The 18,815-nt window shown below is 39.3% G+C and overlaps 2 protein-coding genes across 10 annotated transcripts in view; one reads left to right on the top strand and one right to left on the bottom strand.

Moving 5' to 3' along the window:
* UBP1 (upstream binding protein 1) overlaps positions 1 to 18,815 on the top strand; it is a 53,178-nt gene that overhangs the window by 25,497 nt on the left and 8,866 nt on the right. For 4 of the 6 annotated variants that reach the window (XR_011426978.1, XR_011426980.1, XR_011426979.1 and 1 more), the window contains 9 exons: positions 912 to 988; positions 5,717 to 5,822; positions 6,265 to 6,371; positions 8,064 to 8,216; positions 8,319 to 8,429; positions 8,866 to 8,973; positions 14,045 to 14,148; positions 16,235 to 16,289; positions 16,530 to 16,623. Coding sequence is in view for 3 of the 6 variants with exons in the window: in XM_023620780.2 (XP_023476548.1) it covers positions 912 to 988; positions 5,717 to 5,822; positions 6,265 to 6,371; positions 8,064 to 8,216; positions 8,319 to 8,429; positions 8,866 to 8,973; positions 14,045 to 14,148; positions 16,235 to 16,289; positions 16,530 to 16,623 (915 nt within the window). In the remaining 3 variants the exon portion in view is untranslated. The remainder of the gene's footprint in view (positions 1 to 911; positions 989 to 5,716; positions 5,823 to 6,264; positions 6,372 to 8,063; positions 8,217 to 8,318; positions 8,430 to 8,865; positions 8,974 to 14,044; positions 14,149 to 16,234; positions 16,290 to 16,529; positions 16,624 to 18,815) is intronic. The other 2 variants (XM_070238052.1, XM_005600853.4) reach the window with 1 other exon arrangement.
* Positions 6,003 to 18,815, bottom strand: part of FBXL2 (F-box and leucine rich repeat protein 2) — a 126,501-nt gene continuing 113,688 nt past the window's right edge. For 2 of the 4 annotated variants that reach the window (XR_002800726.2, XR_011426984.1), the window contains one exon: positions 6,003 to 10,496. The gene's annotated coding sequence lies outside the window, so the exon portion shown is untranslated. The remainder of the gene's footprint in view (positions 10,497 to 18,815) is intronic. The other 2 variants (XR_011426983.1, XR_011426988.1) reach the window with 1 other exon arrangement.

Below are 18,815 nucleotides of genomic sequence, written 5' to 3' on the forward strand. Positions count from 1 at the left end.
TATTTTCCTAATTATATAGATTGGTGTGTGAATATCTCCTCATGTTTTCATATGGATGCTAATTGAGCAGTGAGAAGGTATGAGTTGGGTGCATTGGACACAAAGGAGAAAGCTCTAGGATTAAAATTTGACCATGCCTCACAGAAAAACCTATACACAAATGTTTATATTATTATTATTCATAATAGTCAAAAAAGTGTAAACAACCCAATGTCCATCAACTGATGGGAATGGATGAACAAAGTGTGCTTTGTTCATGCAATGGAAAAATATTCAGCAATAAAAAGGAATCAAGTACTAATATGTGCTGCAACATGTGTGAACCTTGAAAACATTATGCTTAGTAAAAGAAGCCAGTCACAAAAGGCCACATAATTCCGTTTATATCAAGTGTCCAAAGTAGGCAAATCCCTAGAGACAGAAAGTAGATTGATTAGTGGTTGCAAGGGGCCGGGAGGATGGGAGAATGAGAAGTGGCTACTGATGGGTGTGAGTTTTCTTTTTGGGGTGATGAACATGTTCAAAAATTGATAGCGGTGATGGTTACACAACTCAGAATATACTAAAAACCAGTTGTACACTTTAAAAGGGTGAATTTTATGGTATGTAAATTATATCTCAATAAAGCTGTTATAAAAAATTAGTCTTGGATAATGCATGTATGCATAATAAAGATTTAGTGTGAGAGAGTAAGATGAAAATAAATTGACAGAGAAACTTTAGTCTTCTGTAATAGTGTAAGAAGGAATGGATGGTGTGATTTGCAGGGAAGAGAAAGATCAACCGGAATTTGTTTCTCCAGCAAATTAATATTGGGTAATTGTATGTTTTGAGAGACAGTTGAATTTTTATGTTAAACAGAGTAATGTTCTTTATATGGATTGTTTTTGATACATGATGTCTTTAAATAGGTCAGTCTTATGAAATTCGGATGCTGGATAATCGGAAAATGGGAGATATGCCGGAGATCACTGGAAAATTGGTAAAGGTAAGGACGATCCATTTTAATTCCTAATACATACTGCAATGATTGAAAAAAGTAGCAGTTTTGCTGCAAGGGATTTTTCTTTTTTGCTGCAAGAGTTTTTATAAAAGATTTTACTTAATTTCACTTTAACAAGTAATGGCTATATTAAAACTCCTAAAATTTTGAGCTATATTTTGTTCACTCATCTGTAAAATAGGAATTATAGCAGCTACTGGGTGAAGTAATTGTGAGAGCCCTTTGGAAACCAAAGTACCATAGAAAAGTTAGTTGCAGCCATTGGGGGAAAAACTCACCACCACAACAAAAACTTTGTTTCTCTTTAAAAGTAAAAGATAATGTGGGGGAAAAATGTAAGTGTTAATATGAAACTTTAAAAAGTCCTTTTATTTCACTTCTTAAAATTTCTCTAAGTAAAATTTGAAATCTCTGTTCACCTTACTGATGTATCTGAATGAAGAAGTCAGTCATTCCAGGTATAGGAGGCGTAGCCATTGGCCGGCCAACCTGTTCCTTTTAGGATATATCTTCAGAACCATCCCCGCCCCCTCCAGTGTCATGCAAGGTGGGTCCTTCTAGCCTCTACCTATCATGCACCACAGTTTATTATAAATTCCATAGCATTATAGGGCAAGGTTTATGGAAGAAACTTAATTGGGAAACAGCAAAAAACTTCAGTGTGACTACGTGTTAGCAAGAGAGAAACAGGCATGACTTCTCTTGATTCTTCCATCTTCCCACAGAGAGCCATCTTGGGGCCTTGGTGCTGCTGGGTCCTCAGTATGGAGAGGCATTCATTGGAAAGACCCTCCCCTCTCTGGACCCTCCTTTTTAGAGGGCAATCAAGGAAAAGGAAGCCTTGGTAGGGCGAATGGGTACTAATACTAAAGCTAACAAATTGGCATATCTGGGAAAGCCAGTTGCTCAGCACCTAGAGGCCTGGGAGTCTTTGGGATATTTTAGTACTCCTCCCACTCCTGGGGGCAGGAAGCCCCCAATTATTTGGAGAGTTGAGGGAAAGATAGAGGGTCTGTTCCACACTGGATCATTGTCTCTCCAGCTCGGAGTAAGCTCCTAGATTTATCTTTCTGCCTCCTGGGGCTCCCAACATACTTGCAACAGAAGGAGAGAGGTTATTTCCCCATTCTCGAATTTGCCGTCTGCTCTTTGAATCTGTTAATGTCTATGGTCAATCAGTGCGTTTGGTCATTTCCCTAGAGGATGAGTCAGATGGTCTTATTTTTTTTAATCCTTCCTATTGTTAGTGGATTGGATTCACCATTTTAAAAAGTCATCAGCATTGTTTGCAGTAAGCAAGCCCTACTTGGACTGGCTATACTCTGCTAGACTCTAATGACAAATAGCTACAGTTTGGTCAAGGAGCCAGACTAATAGCTCTCATTTTCTGTGTCCGGGGAGCTTAGAAATGTTGAAGATTGTCTCAGCATGCCCTAGTCCCAGCTGGCTTGCTGTCAGACAAGCCATTGGATGTCCTGGTGCACCTTTGGGCAAGTCTGCCAGTTGTACCACATGTGGTTAAAATTCAATATATATGTATTTTTTTTTAAGATTTTATTTATTTATTTATTTTTCCTTCTTCTCCCCAAAGCCCCCCAGTATATAGTTATATATTTTAGTTGTGGGTCCTTCTAGTTGTGGCATGTGGGATGCTGCCTCAGTGTGGCTTGATGAGCGGTGCTAGGTCCGCGCACAGGATCTAAACCGGTGAAACCCTGGGCCGCTGAAACTTAACCATTCAGCCACTGGGCTGGCCCCTCAACCTAGTAATATATATTTTTTTTAAGGGAAGATGTGGGTGAACTCTTCTGTCATGTGGAAGTTACATTTGATGACTGAGATGCTGGTTTAAAAAAAAGTGTAAAGTGTTGAAAAATTATTTTAATTGTAGATTCCTCTATAAAATGGAATAGGGCTTGATGGGCCCTGATTTGAGCTCCTTAAAAGTGTATCAACAAATGTTAGAACACTTTTTTCAACTTCTTATAGTAAAATTCAAACATACTCAGAAGTAGAGAGAATGATGTGATGAATCCACACATTTCTCTTATGATGGTATATCATCTCTTATTTCATTATTATCATTTCTCTTATGATGGTATATGATAAATACATCTATGTCATGAGTCCTCATCATAAGTTCTCCCAGATTCAGCATTTATCAATAATTTGCCAGTCTTGTTTCATCTCTTCCTCCTGTGCTTTTTTTTTTGCTTGAGTATAGAATTTACTAATTCATAATTTTAACTCATATTTTAAATAATAATTTTAACTCAGTTCATCATTGATGACTCTTCAGTATTCTGACGAAAATATAACAAATTTTGGTATCTAGATCAAATGCCAAAATTAAGTTTCCATCAAAGCATTGAAGAAAGTCATTCTGAAGCAGTTTGTCATTTATCGATGAAGACAAGCTGGCTTTCACGGGCAGTTCCCTGAATAGGTGGTAAGATTTAGAAATAACCAGTCCGATAGGTGAGACTTAATGTTTAAAATACTTTTGGCAAGCTAGTTAAAATACCTGTCAGATTAACTTGGAATGGCAGGGTTAATCAAGTTGTTGCTTGACTGTTTTAAGTTCACCTTCCTTGCATTTATTTCCAAGTTAAAACATTTAATATACAAAATTAGTGCAAGTTAAGAAAATTAAGGTAAAAATGACCCTTCATCATGAGATAATGAATTGTTGACACAGAGAAACCAGGCGGCTGTAAGTCCAAAGTGGGTGTTTTGCTGACATAACACTAGCATGTTGTACCTAGACAAAGGTAGTTATTTTGAAAGCATCAGTATCCCTGAACAGTTAGCTTATAGATTGGAAAGGGCTAATTTTTAAAAGGTCTTCAGTCAGTTTCATCTTCCACTTGGTAAGCAACATGTCTGATTTTTGGTGGGTGTGCCGGAATACATCCAGTCATATCCTGAGAGCTTGCCTGGGATTCAGAGCTACAGTCTGCTACTGCCAAAGACGACAGGATGAATTCCTTAAAAATCATATCCTTCTTCAGCTAGAGGATCCCTAAACTATTCTATAGCCATTGAGAGTTTAATTTCCTAGCCCCACGATCTTTGGCTTTACTACTGTGAGGGAGTCTTGGGCATCAAATGCTGGGTTAGTAAAGGTGCTTTGGAGCTTCTTCAGTGTGCTTAACATACTCAGCGATGTGGTTGCTCTGCTTGTTCTTTCTCTTATTGTTAGGGCCCCTTTATCCATTGCTGGTTTTCCAGGTGTGTTCGGTCTCCTTTTAGTCAGAATGTCCACACAATGACTTTTTCCTTTCCAAATTTAAGAAGTTTTGTTTAAATCTTGCAATTTCTTAACTATGGTGCTCCTTTCATATTCTTTACTGTACTCTCTTAGTCTGGCCTTCTAGAATGGGGTTTAGTAAGGCTCTTAAATCTATTATCTGTTTTCATCTGAATTTGTGGATTTAATCTGGTTCTTACTAAATATGGAAGAATCAAAATTATGACATTTTCTGTGCTGTACCTCCTTCTGAGAGATCGACCTGCTGGCGACCGTGAACCAGGGGCCACCAACAGCCCATGCCCCATCACTGTGAGGGCTTTGCTGCCAGCAGGCGGTGGTGTGAAATGGGTGCTGGAGAACTGCCCAGGGAGGCTCTGCAGACGTGGGTGCAGGTGGGGAAGATGGGCATGGATTGGAGTGGCCACAGGGCCTTTATAGACTTACACATCAGTCCTAACCACTGACTTGGCCTTTTTAACTATTTCAAATTAAAATATTGCTACTTGTAAATGGTTCCCTTCAAAATAATTACAGCTATGTTTAGGACAGTATTTGGGGGGTGGGAAAGGCAGGAGCACTAAAGTAGTATTTATGTGTATTGCTAACAAATTATTTCCTGTCCAAATCAGCAGAGAGTCTACTGGAAATAGGATTATCTTATTGCATCATAGTCTGAGAAATGCTTATTTGTAAATGTGTCAGACACACTCATTAGTGCAAATCTGGTAGCTGAATGGATTTTGATGACCTGTTATCTGTTCCTGGAATGAAACAGTAGTTGGCACCCCAAACCTGTGGGAGGGAAAGGAGGGGATGGTTGGAGAGCAGAGAATTGGCCTGGAGTTTGTAGAGTTACAGCCTTCCCTAGGGACCTGAGTGTCTGGATAAAGGTGACCTGTGGGGTTTTTCTTTTGTTTCTTAGATACCCTAACTTGCAGGTTAAATAGTTGAGAATGAATTTTGCATATAGGTTCTCCTTTTCGACGGGCGGGCAGATCCCCTCCCTTGACTGTCTTTCTAAAGAAACTCGATTATTAACTACTATTTTAAATTAATAGTTTTACCATTATACCTGGGTTTCTCTGTTTCTCTGGGTTTTACTACCTTTTAATTTTAGTAATTCCTCTGTGCATCTGATGGTTTCTTCATAGAAAAGTAATTCTTGCTCACTAATTTTATGGGCATGTACCTTAATTTTGAGCTGCAATATCAAATTTTTAAATAAAAATTTTACTAAACCATTTTATTCATGCTTTTTATTTTTGAGTTATAATTCTTTGCACCAAATAATTGTACCCATAATCCAGGTATCCAAGAGCAAAACAGTTCACTTACAAAATGTTAAAGCAGAGTTAGTTTTTGTACTCTTCTATTAGAGGTTAATTCATAAGAAGTGAAGATGCTTTTGCATTTTAGCTGCAGCAGTTTAAAAGTACTTGTTTTCCCCACTTATTCCATAGAGCATCATAAGAGTTGTATTCCATGACAGACGGCTACAGTATACAGAGCATCAGCAACTTGAAGGTTGGAAGTGGAATCGCCCAGGAGACAGACTTCTCGATTTAGGTACAAGTGGCCATCAGAAGAGCGTGGAGAGAGGACGGCGGTTGGTTAGCTGTGCCTGTTAATATGTTGGCACAACATGTGACTGTGGAGAAAGTTGTGGTGTTAGCAGATCCTGTGTGCCTTGAGTTGTTTTATAGTTAAAAAGTCATTTTTTTGGTGCTAAAAGAACGAGCCAGGAACTTTATGAGTTTGAAACCATTTATTTAATTCTCAATTGGCACCATCTATCATATTCTTAGTAAAATGAAATAGAAACCATGGTGGGACAAAGTATGACATGCATTAGGTGGGTTTTGATGTTGAAGTGGTTGACTGTGGAGAACATTGGAGAACAAAATTCAGCATGGAGCTATCATAATTTCATTAGAACATAATTATAGTAAGTTGTAAACTTTTTAATTATAGTGGATGAGTTTCTATGTAACTTCTTTTTAAAATATAGATATTCCAATGTCTGTGGGAATAATTGACACAAGGACAAATCCAAGCCAGTTAAATGCGGTTGAATTTCTTTGGGACCCTGCAAAACGCACATCTGCTTTCATTCAGGTTTGGATTTTTACGTTATTAGAAGCGTACTAGCTTAGTTATTTAGAAGGCCTTGGATGAGACTACATTCTTGATGCACAATATCTTTTGTGATGCACAATATCTTTTTCTTTAAATGCTTATTTGTGAGCTGTCTTGTAATGTCTTTTTAAAAAATATATACACTGTTAAATTGGAGTTAATCTACTAAATCCGTGATTTATAGACTAACAAATATAAAGGAAATCTGATATGTAAAGCATTATTCAAGCATTACTTTTACCATTGGTAATAACAATAATCAAGTCTTCCATTTTTCATAAGATGCATTTTTCTTGAACAAAAGCCATTTAAATGGATTGTTTGAAAAAGTGTACGGTTTTAAGATTCTCTAAGCATTATTTAAAAACATTCTTATATGGAAATTTTCAAACCCCCACAAAAGTAAGAGAATAACAATAATGACTCCTCTGTGTACCCGTCACCTGCCTTCAACAGTTAGTAGTAGTTTTCCCTTTTTAACTTATTGATAGAATATTTTAAAGCAACTCCCAAGCATTTCATTTCACCCATAAATATTCAGTTTGTGTCTCTAAGAGATGAGTTTTTTAAAAACAAAAATATAATATTATTATATGTAAAATAAAATCAGCAGTAATTCTAATACCCAGTATGTTCAAATTTGTAAGTGATAGAATTAAAACTACTGAGTAGGTCATCTTTATGTAGAAAAGGAAAACTACTTAATTGTTGACCAGCCTAAGTTGCCTCTGGTTTGTGTGAATTGTAAAGAATCTTTAGTGTTTTGCATTTTTGTGGTCTCCCAAATATCATGCCCCATCCACGCATAATCCCTAGGGACATGGTTCATATTGGTTGAATATTTTTTCATAGTGTTTGTCTAACAGGGTAACTAGTCATATATGAAATGACTAGAATGAAAGCAATGTAAATGTCAGCCTTACGTCTCAGGTTGTGCACAGTCATACTGCAGAGATCAGTTTTAACCTTGAGCCATTAGAGGAACTGTGTAGCAGTTTACAAATTACCAAAGTCTTGTTGCTAACCCTGTGCGGTACCCTAAAGCTGTCACTGTAGTGGTATTGGGAGAGGGGGCAGAAGTGGTGGAAGATGAGTATTGTCCTCAGGATCCTCAGTGAACTTTGAAGGGTTGACAGAAGAGTTTAGATGGATACAGGTAGGATGAGTAGTGGGCAAAGCATCACAAGTTGACGTATGTGGGACCAACAATAAGGTGATTGACTGGCTAGAACTGGGGTGATGGCGGCAGAGGGCACACAGTGGAAGCTCAGAATGATGAGGTGAGGACTGCTGTGGATTGAGCCACGTTCACAGCTTAGGAGCTGGGTCTGAGAGCAGCACAAGGTCCGGAGTGGAGGTAGGGGGAGGACGCAGGAAACGACTGGACTGTTGTCCCTGTATTCGGAGCAAGTCCTGAATTAGAGGAGAGGCACTGGATGGGGAAGAGCTCATTCCCAAAATGTTCAGAAAGGCTCAGTTGGATTTGTGAAAAGAAAGCCATATATCAAAACAATCAGAGAAATTCACGACAGATATCTGGCTGATATGTAGGAGTTTGTTTTAGAGGATCTTGAATTTTATAGCTCTAGCAGGACATCTGAGAGGGAACAAAGTAGAAGGGTAATCACTGGGCGGTACTTTGAATCCATTTCAGCTTGACTTGTTTTCTAGGTACACTGCATCAGCACAGAGTTTACTCCACGGAAGCACGGAGGTGAAAAGGGAGTGCCTTTTAGGATCCAGGTTGACACTTTTAAGCAGAATGAAAATGGAGAATATACAGATCATCTACACTCAGCTAGCTGCCAAATCAAGGTTTTTAAGGTAAATGATGGAAACCGGGCTTTTAGTAATTAAGGCCCAGTCTTGCTTATAAAGTTGTCTGTCTGAAGCCTGATGGATGAAATAATCTACTTTGTTTTTAAGCCTAAAGGTGCAGACAGGAAACAAAAAACTGACCGAGAGAAGATGGAGAAGAGAACTGCTCACGAAAAAGAAAAGTATCAGCCGTCCTATGATACCACGATCCTCACAGAGGTAATGCAGAGCGGCATGTCGGCTTCTGAAGAGAAGCAGAGGTTTGCATATTAGCAGTATCTCTAAGGATGAGTTTTGCTACAAAGGGGTTGGGGAAGATTGGGTGGTAGACAATGTTCTTTGTGAAATTTGTGGGGAAAATATTTTATTTAAATTTGGGGATTTTAATGGTTTCCTGGGTGGGATCTTGAATGAAGATGCTGAAATCCCAATCAGGTCTCAGAAAAAGACCTTAAAAACCTTGAAGTTGGCAAGAGATTAAGTCGGGGCCTAGAATGTCCTATTTTTGTCACTGCTGGGGTTTTGCATTTTCTTTAATTTTGAATCCTGCTAGTCATGCATTTGTTTAAGTGGACTGCAGAGACGTAAAGCAGGGTATTAGATCTTTCTTTGTATAATGAAAAGACATTGATCCCAATCTTTGGTGTTTGTCCAGATGAGGCTTGAGCCTATAATTGAAGATGCAGTTGAACATGAGCAGAAAAAGTCCAGCAAGCGGACTTTGCCAGCAGACTACGGTGATTCTCTGGCAAAGCGAGGCAGTGTAAGGGACTTCTGCTTCTCTTTTCATTGTGCAAGAAACCTTGTGCAGTGTTAGATATAGGACCAACTTCCACCGAAAAGTAAAGCCAAATTTGTTTCGGATGTCCTTGTCTTGATTTAATTTGCTTTTGTTTAGACTTCCTGCTTTCTGTTTGTTCCTCACTGAGGAAAATTTCCTAAATCTAACACTTTAAAACAAAGTTGACCATATTGGGTGGTTTTGGAGGGAAAAACGACACTGAGAAATATGTTCCCTCTCTGTCTCCTTCCCTTCCTCCCTCCCTCTCCCTCCTTCGTACACACACTTCCTTCACGAGCACTGAAATTAATTGAAATACTTTCTTTAGTAAAATAATTATCATTTTTGTGTAATTAAAAAAGGTTTTGCTTTCTCATGTGTATAACTGATAAGAAAATTTCATGGCTATTTCAAGAAATGATGGCAGCAAGCATGACATTAACGTATGCAGTATACTTTGTGTCACACTTCCCTGCATGTAGTATAAGAATGTGTGTCTGTCTGTGCTTTTAAAAGCCTGTTTGGCAGCACTAGTAGGAAGAAAATCTTTGACGGTGTTAGTGTTTCCTCTTGGCACCTGCATTGTGACCTTATGCTTCAGGCCAGAATAGTGCAGCTTGCTACACTCTCACCTGGTTCCCCCAACCTGCACTTAACGGGGTTTTTGGTTGAATATGAGCTTTGTCAGCCTAGGTTTAGCAAATCTTTATTTTATGACACAACTTTTCATCTAACAATCCACAAAGGATGATCCTGTTATATAGACTTAGATCAGCTATATACCTGCGGTAAATGTAAAGACAGAGCATTAAATAATTTTTTTTAAATAACTGTCATCATATGTATTAATGGCTACTCTATTCGTCATTGAAGTGTTTGTCCTATCAAGGTGACAGAAATGGAATTTTCACTCTTATACATGTATCTGTAATTATCTGTAGACTGTGAAACTCAGAAGTACTATCACAGGAACCTCATTTCCAAATTAAAGCATTGATTGAAAATATTGTTAATGCTTCTTTATGCATAAAACTGAAAAGATACTCATCTGAGTGAATGGGGAGCACACATGTTGCATTTTCTTTAACTGGGCTTTTTGGACTGAAATCAAGGTTGTATGGAACAACTGTATACTCCTTCCCCAAAATGCCTGCCCCTCAATTTTATGTTTTTATTTCTCTTCTGATTTCCCAGCTGAAGACTCGCAAATGGTTCTTAGTAAACTTTTTTGGGGAGACTGATAAATCACTTTTCTTCTCTTGTTAACCAACTAATTAAAAGGAGCGAGTTCTGATAATTCATAAATCTGTTACAGCCCAAAGCTACTCTGAAGATGGTAGAAATGTTGGTAAATTATTAATGATTCTTAAGTCTAAAGTATGCAAAACATCAGCAGTTCACTGGCCTGGGATTTCACATCTTCCTAGTGTGCTTGTTTGCTGCCCCGGGCTGCATTTGGTTTGGTTAAGATACTTCTGGGGGTGGTTAGAGCTCCTCTTGGAAACCTGTTTTAAAAAAGCAAGGTACAGATTAATCCCTTAAAAAATAAAGTCCGCAGCATTTTATGTATTTCTTCAAGTGCCTACGAAGGAAGGCCAGCATTTCTTATCGTTCTTGGATAGTTACAATTGGCTTTCAGTAGAAAGGGATGTCCAGACTTACCTGTTCAAGTTCAAAGGTGCTGTGTGAAATGGTCCCACACTGAATAGAGGCAGTACTCTTGGTTCCTAAGAGCTGCTGCACAGCAAAACCCTTCGTGTGCTCCTGAGCTCTTTTTTATTGGGTCAAATCAGGACTGCCAATTTCTGCAGTGTAAGAGGGGTCATTGTTTTCTAACCTACGAGGGGAGGGACTTTGTTCACTGTATACCAAAACCATGACCGTACGAGTCCAGGCCAGGTATTGCTAAACCTTAATGAATTAACAGATTGTCTTCAGAAACGTAGGCACCTTGCCACTGCTTGCTTCTAAAGACAGGCAAGAGTGACAAGGTAGAAGAAACACTGAAAATATTCCCAGCTATGCCTTTTTTATCCTCCTGGGTTGAGACAGCAAGAGAAACCTGTAAAACACAGGCAGGCAGGTCTTGGTGTTTCCTTCAACCTGGCCATTTAAGAACTTGGAATCCATTATTTTCTAAAAGTAGAGGCCTCCCAACAGGACCGGTTTTCACTGAACGCTGGTTTTTAGTGTTTGGTGAATTGAGTCTGATATTTATTGGGCAAGTTTTAGATGTCGACTATTAACAGCCCTTTTCTACTGCTAAATGCATCTAGATGTAATAGTAAAATAGGTGTGTTTATGGAGTTTCAGTAAATTTGATGTCTCTGCCTTTTAGTCTGCCGTTATAACTTGAAGCTTTTTGATGGCTTCATTTCCTCAAACAGCTGGCAGTAATTACCAAAGAAATTTGGGGAGACTTAATTTAATTAAATTTTTTTTTTGGAGGAAGATTAGCCCTGAGCTAACTACTGCCAATCCTCCTCTTTTTTCTGAGGAAGCCTGGCCCTGAGCTAACATCCGTGCCCACCTTCCTCTACTTTATACGTGGGACGCCTACCACAGCATGGCTTTTGCCAAGTGGTGCCATGTCTGCACCCGGGATCCGAACCAGCAAACCCCGGGCCGCTGAGAAGCAGAATGTGCGAACTTAACCGCTGCGCCACCAGGCCGGCCCCAAGAGACTTAATTTTAAAAGGTTTTTACTATTTAGATTTGTGTGTTATGTTACGTTGTAATATTTTGTATCTGGGGAGGACGGTGTAACAGGAAAATCTTCCAGGTAGTAGAGATGACCGTGAGCATGTGACACCTGTAAGTTATTATCAATTGGCTCACTGTGTCTTGGGTTCCTCAAACTGCATATGCTGAGGACATACTACTTTTTAAGATAGAAAGAAAACAAAGACCCTACTTTAAAAAGAATGAGTATTGTTGTATAAAATGTCATTTATAGTGAAATCGGTATGCCATGCAATAAGTTTAGCAGTGCTATCCAGCCAGATTAGATTTCTTTTTTGAAAGTTGACAGTAGTTGAAGCAATAAGTCTGCAGTCATTTTCCCCATTTTTGAGGGGATACATAATGGGTAGTTGTAAACAATGTTAAGATTCTGGGATTTCTGTTTTATGTTCTTTGTATTCATGCTTCTTACAGGTGTCAGACATGTTGTTTTAAGCTCGTGTAACCATTGGAGAGATTTGGTTTCTGCCCTCAGGGTGCTTCAGTCTCAGCTCCTTCACACAAGAAGTGGTCTTGACACTTACACTCAAAAGAATTTTGAAAAAGAATATCCTCCCTTACACATTTTTAGGTTGACATCTGAAAGTTTTCATATAAATTTAAATAGATGCAAAGGAGACAATTTTCTGGCATAGTGAATATTTATATTTACAATTTAAGATAAAACTATTACATTACTTTTTGAAGTGTATCCTGTGGAATCTAAATGCCCTGGCAGTGGTGACACCCACCATCATTCATGTAAAAAGTCCGAGATAAAGCTCTTTAGTGAAGTCCGAATTTTACTGTGCTCTTCCTTCTTGATCTCGTTTTCTCTTCCATTCCCCTTAAACAATTTTATGCTAATATGACATACTTTTATGCCTGAAAACCTTTTAATGATCACCCTAATTACTTCTTTACAATGAACTTATATTAATTGAAATTTCATTTTAAAATTTCCTTTGACCATAATTCTACGTCAGTTGAGAAATTTAAAACATCATTATTGGTACCACTTATAAAACAACAAATCCTACAAATTTTGATGAATAATTGTTAAATATAAAAACAGAAATGTTATTGGAAATGCATCTTGAATGATGAGACAGAACAGAACATAGTTAAATTCCAGGTTTTTTTTATAGATAAGAGAAACTTTGGTTAGAGACATTTACTTTTCTTTCAGCAGTCTCATTCAGGTCTTGGAACTCCTTTTGAGTTATCTGCCCCAAATCCCAGTGATCTATTTTTGTATGATCTAGGAGATTATTTCACTTACGTGTCAGCTGACAATAGGTCCTCCTGAAGTTTTTTGAAGGCAAAGAATTGAAACCACCTGACGTACAGAAGAGTGTTTTGAGAGTCAGGTACTTTCTTAGTATCTATCCTGATAACTTTGAGTGGCCTTTTCTTAGTTTCTGGCAGAGCCTTCTACCCCATGGCCATGGGGAGATACGATGTCTTTTTTGCGTAAAATGGAAGAAGATTGATTATGAAGGGGAACTCTTGAAACCGAGGGCTTTCTGAGGCAGATTTGTTTTAGAAAGAATACCTGTGGAGTGGTATGGAGTCCCTCCATACCTCCGTTTGAAGACATCTCCTTGAGACCACCCTAGCCTGCTCAGCAGGTTTTTCAGCTCTCCTAATTTACAGTCAATGTGTCTTTGTATCTTTGCTCTATTTTTGGTCAGAATTGTGCCGAGGGCTGAAAAATATTTTAAGTTCACCAAGTGCCTTCCAGGAAATATAAAATAATAAACATGTAGATAGGTATGGGCAGTACCATACACAGTTGATGTATTTTGATGCTAGGTCTGTCTCATCTTACTTGGGAAGCTCAGAGCAATCAAGGAAGCAAATAGAGACTGGTGAGGCTGCTCCTTGGGGAAAAGGGCAAAAGGAGCGCTAGGTAGGACACAGCCACTGTCCTGGTCACCCTGCCGTGTCATATGTTGCTTATGAATCCTTTCTTGCCTCTGCTGTTCTTAAACCTTGATAGGCACCTGTTGGGGAATTGAGAAAGAGGGAGGTGAAAGTTCTCGAAAGCAAACTGTACATAAGTATATATTTAAGATGCCTTTATAAACTTTTGCTGCTATCATCACTTCAGGTCTTCCCTAAGATTAATCAGTATCTAGACGCATACAGCAGGTAAAATTTTTCCTTGCCGCACAGAAGATTTGATATGTTTCTGTGAGGTTGCTTGATGAGTGTCAGGTGTCTTGTGTTTTAATCTTGCTTTTGGCCAGACTAGAGAGTGAATTACAAGAGTATTTCTTCCACCTACTTTATAAGCATATCATTAATTTATTTTTGTTTCTATCCTTAGTGTTCTCCGTGGCCCGATACCCCCACAGCCTATGTGAATAGCAGTCCTTCCACAGCGCCCACTTTCACCTCTCCACAGCAGAGCACTTGCAGTGTCCCAGACAGGTATCTGGTGTGTGTAATTGTGTGCCCGAGGCGGATTCATGCTCATGCTCCTTTCTTTCCGTTTCTCTCAATTTTCAGCACCCACCCCCCCTTTTTGTTTTTTTTTTTTACTATCTAAAGTATATAGTGATAGGAAGTAGCCTGTACCTCATTTTCAGAGGAAAGTTATCTTTTGTTCACCCACCAGCCTTTCCTAGCCCCTTATTTTTCACACATTCACAACTACGGAAATGGTAGAAGAGGGGGCATTTTCAAGATATAGTCTTTGTGAGATGAACACAGCATTAATGAGGTTCATGAATAGAGGACAGGGAGTTATTACGGTGATACCGAGACTTGAATATGTTAGATTGCATTTATTATAAAGTGCATTTGTCTTTAATGCTCACCATATCAGAGTTATTTTCTGCCCTGTTTCTTCTCCCTCCCAACAGAGACCCTATTTTTTAAAAATTAAGTCTTTAAACTTGAACGGCTTTCAGTTTCTAAAGATTTACTGTGGTTTTAGAAATGGGAATGGTGGACTTTGTTTATCTATTATCTGGCCCTGAGTGGCAACTGAGAATCTCATGAGCTCCAGGCAGCAGCAGGAGAGGCGTCTCAGGCGTCCAAAGAGGCTGCCGTGGTGCCACTGCAGAGCTTTCTGTCCCCGGGCTTTGCTGAAGAACTAATGTGGCGTAGGTCACATCTTGTTTCTACTCTGGTCCTGCTGACAGGGTCGGTCTTAGTCTGCTTGGGCTGCTATAACAAAATACCACAGACTGGGTAGCTTATAAACAACAGAAATTTATTCTCACCGTTCTGGAGGCTGGAAGTCTGAGATCAGGGTGCCAGCAGGGTCAGGTTCTGGTGAGCATTCTCTTCTAGGTTGGAGACTGCTGACTTGTGTCCTCACATGGTGGAGAGCAGAGCAGACGAAGCCGACTCTCTGATGACTTTTATAAAGCCACTAATCCTATTCATGGGGGCTCCACACTTAATGTCCTCATTTAATGCCAATTACCTCCCAAAGGCCCCACCTCCTAATGCTATATAGCACCTTGAGGGCAAGGTTTCAGAGAGTGATTTTTGAGGGAACACAAACATTCAGACCATAACAGGGTCTGTCCCTGAGGAGATGGACAGACTAAGAAGGCAGCTTGTTTTCATCTAGGTTACTATGCTTGAAGAGTAGAAAAATACTCATAGACTCAGAGACATTGGGGAGAGAAGGAGCCCAGCATGCTGCCATGTAGGGGGACTCTTCTAGTTTCACAGTCAGTCTGGTCTGAATAAGCCTAACAAATGATTATGATTTTACACTGGAGCTGTGAATTCACGTAGCCACTAGTTGACCTGATATTTCCTGAGAGCCCACTGTGTGCCCTCCACTGTTATGGGTGCTGTGATATGTAAGTGACAGACAAATCCCTGTGTGAAGGAGCTTAAGTTCTGGTGGGTGGAGACAGTTGGTAAACAGAATAATAAACCTAAGGAATTGAGGTTATAAGTACTAAGAAGGGTCAGAGCTCAGGACTAGGAAGGTGGTCACATTCCTATGGAATTGTTTTTCATTTTCATTTTACCTTAGAAACCACTAGGATAGTGGTGCAGTTTCTTTCTTTTATTCTCTTGAATTCCACCCTCTTTAATCGCGGATAAATGTATTAAAGGGATATCATTTTCTATCTTGGCTTAGGATCATTATACCCTTTCTTGTAGCTCATTATTTTCTTAAAGTAGATTTTTTGCAGTTATTTTCAACTGTTTATCTTATTTGATTTCTCATATTTTTTTCCTAACTAAAATGAATCAGTATCCTCCATTTTCCTGGCACTCTTGGAGATAATTAGAACCCTTGTGTTTCATAAATCTTGAATTTCTTACTAGAACAGACAGAGAAGGAGGCAGCACAAATTAAGAAACTGTCTTCTGTGTCTTAACCTTATCATCAAATTTACTCCCTGACCAGTTGTACCAATATTCTTGTTGCAAATTTACATTGTTCTGTCCCACAGTATTATTTTAAATTTATGTAGTTTAATAGCCTTTAGGGTCTTAAAAAAAATATATGTATCATAATCATCCTTGCTTTCCTTCTCTCCAGCAATTCTTCTTCCCCAAATCATCAGGGAGATGGAGTTTCACAGGCCTCTAGTGAAGTAAGTATCTTTTTCCTGAAACTATCAGATGCTTTCAAAGTTCTGCATGTTTAAGCCTCTGATGACAGGGCTTGAGTCGTTGTTTGGGGCGCTGAGTGTCAGACCTGTGCTGCTGACTTTAAACTTGGAGGATTTGTGTGTTCTGTTTGAGTGTTCTTCTTTATAACATGCCAGTGAGTTGGATTATTTTTTTAAGTTTGAAGAGTTTCTTCTATTTATATTCATTTTCTTTGTTAATAGAAACTTCAGCCTTCAGCCACAATCCAGGAAACACAACAATGGCTGCTCAAAAATAGATTCTCTTCCTATACAAGACTGTTTTCCAATTTTTCAGGTATGTCTGTGTGTATGCACATGCCTGTATGGTTTACTTATTTCTGTGCTTTTATTAACTTTAATTTAAAAAAAAATTTCGAAATAGTTATAGATTCATAAACAGTTGCCAAAATGTGTACAGGGAAGTCCTGTGTACCTATTGTCCAGTTTCCCCCAGTGGTAACATCTTGCATACCACTTGTACACCCTCAAAACCAGGAAATTGACTCAGTATAATCTACCATTTCACCAGTTGTATGTGCCCTCATTTGTGTATAAGTGTATGTAGTTCTTTGCAATTTTCTTTCTTTCTTTCTTTCTTTCTTTTTGGTGAGGAAAATTGGCCTTGAGCTAACGTCTGTTACCAATCTTCCTCTTTTTGCTTGAGGAAGATTGTCGCTGAGCTAACATCTGTGCCAATCTTCCTCTGTTTTATGTGGGATGCTGCCAAAGCACGGCTTGATAAGCGGTGTGTAGGTCCATGCCCGGCATCCAAACCTGCGAACCCTGGGCCTTATATGAATGGCAGCATATAATAGGTGACCTTTTGAGATTTTCTCACTCAGCATACTGCCATTGAGTCCATCCAGATAGTTGTGTGTATCCATAGTTTGCTCCTCTTTATTGCAGTATAGTACTACATGGTACGAATATCCTCAGGTATGGTTTGTAAAGTGTGAATTTCTTCTTGTATAGTAAGCTAAGGGAGTATTTAGATGGAATTTTTAAAGGGACCAAGCATTGCTTCTCTAGGAGGTATATAGGGAACCTGTCTAGAGGGACAGTAATAGATAATGCCAGGAGGGGCAAGGGCAGCATTTCCCAAATGTATTTGGCCCAGGGACCGTTTTCCTACAGAACACTTACCAACGTGTCCTGGCCAAACACATCTTGAGCAGTGCTGGGCCACAGTGAAATGGGGCTATAAAAACACAGCTTGAGCCTTTTAAGAACGTGCGTGTGCACACACCCGGCCTAGAGGAGAGCTTGATTTCACAAAGAACGTTGTGTCCTATTACGTCAGCCATTTATTGCAGGGCTTGTGCAATGATTAGTCATTCCCTGTGTTGCTCTTTGTCTCTAAAGTAGCCAGTGAAAGTTGTGTGCTAGCTGGTAGCCACATTTTTATATGACTGAGTAAAAGCCTTTATCTGTGAAAAACTGGAAATTAAGAAATTTCAGTTGGGGGGCATACACACATATTGAACCCTCATGGGGAAGACAGATGCAGAGCATAGCACATACAGAAAGCTCTGGCAGTTGGAACTGGGGGCAGTCCCAGGTTACGCCTATTATATGAGGTAGATACATGTTTTCGTCTGGAGAGTTCTGAGCCCTTTTCACTGTGAGCACTGATCTCGTGGCTTGGCCTCCTGCCTTTTCCTTACCCTGTGAGCTTCCCAACAATAGAAAGGTGAGGAGGAGAGTTAGGCTCCTTGACCTGAGCCTCTTGGGCATTCACATTTCAGAAAGAGTTGTACACATAAGTATCTGTCCAGTTCTGTGGACGGGTTAAGGATGTTTACACACACCTCTGGGCACTGCTGTGAACCCTGTTTTCAGAGGTGTGTGCAGTATGCCCTGGTAGAGAGGTGAGAGGGAGCCTGTCTTTGCTTACTTGGCTTGCATAAAACCACGCCATCAATGCTTGTGCCTTGTGGGAGATGTGCTTCTTTGGTCTTTATTTCTTTTATAAATTAGAAAGTTATTAGGCTCTCACATTCAGGCCTAGAAAGTTATTAGGCTCTCACATTCAGGCCCTCAAAAACAGAAAGGTAACCCTATTATCTTGTTACATATGTAGGTGGATATTTATCCTGTGAAAGTCATGGCTCAATCCCAGAGAGTATCTTAATTCTCCCAGTTAAACTACATCTTGAGTGTTAATAAAAGAGAGAAACAAAAGATTATGGACACATCAAACATAAAAAGTAGAGAGAAGAGTATGATGAACCCCGATGAAACCATCCGCAGCTTCAAAAATCATCAGCCTTTGGTCAGGCCAGCTCTCTACCCTCTCCCCCTTTTCTGTTGTATTTTAAAGCAAATCCTAAATATCATGCCATTTACATTTACCAACTATTTGTGGGAGAAATCTTAAGGTATAATATGCAATTCTTTGCCATGCTTTTGTCCTGAAACTGGCTGCTGTGACAGAGTTATTTTCCAGAATGTTTGACTTTTCACTGTGTGTTGCCGTATAAAGAGGCC

Source organism: Equus caballus, chromosome 16 (assembly GCF_041296265.1).
Source record: "Equus caballus isolate H_3958 breed thoroughbred chromosome 16, TB-T2T, whole genome shotgun sequence".
Taxonomy (NCBI): domain Eukaryota; kingdom Metazoa; phylum Chordata; class Mammalia; order Perissodactyla; family Equidae; genus Equus; species Equus caballus.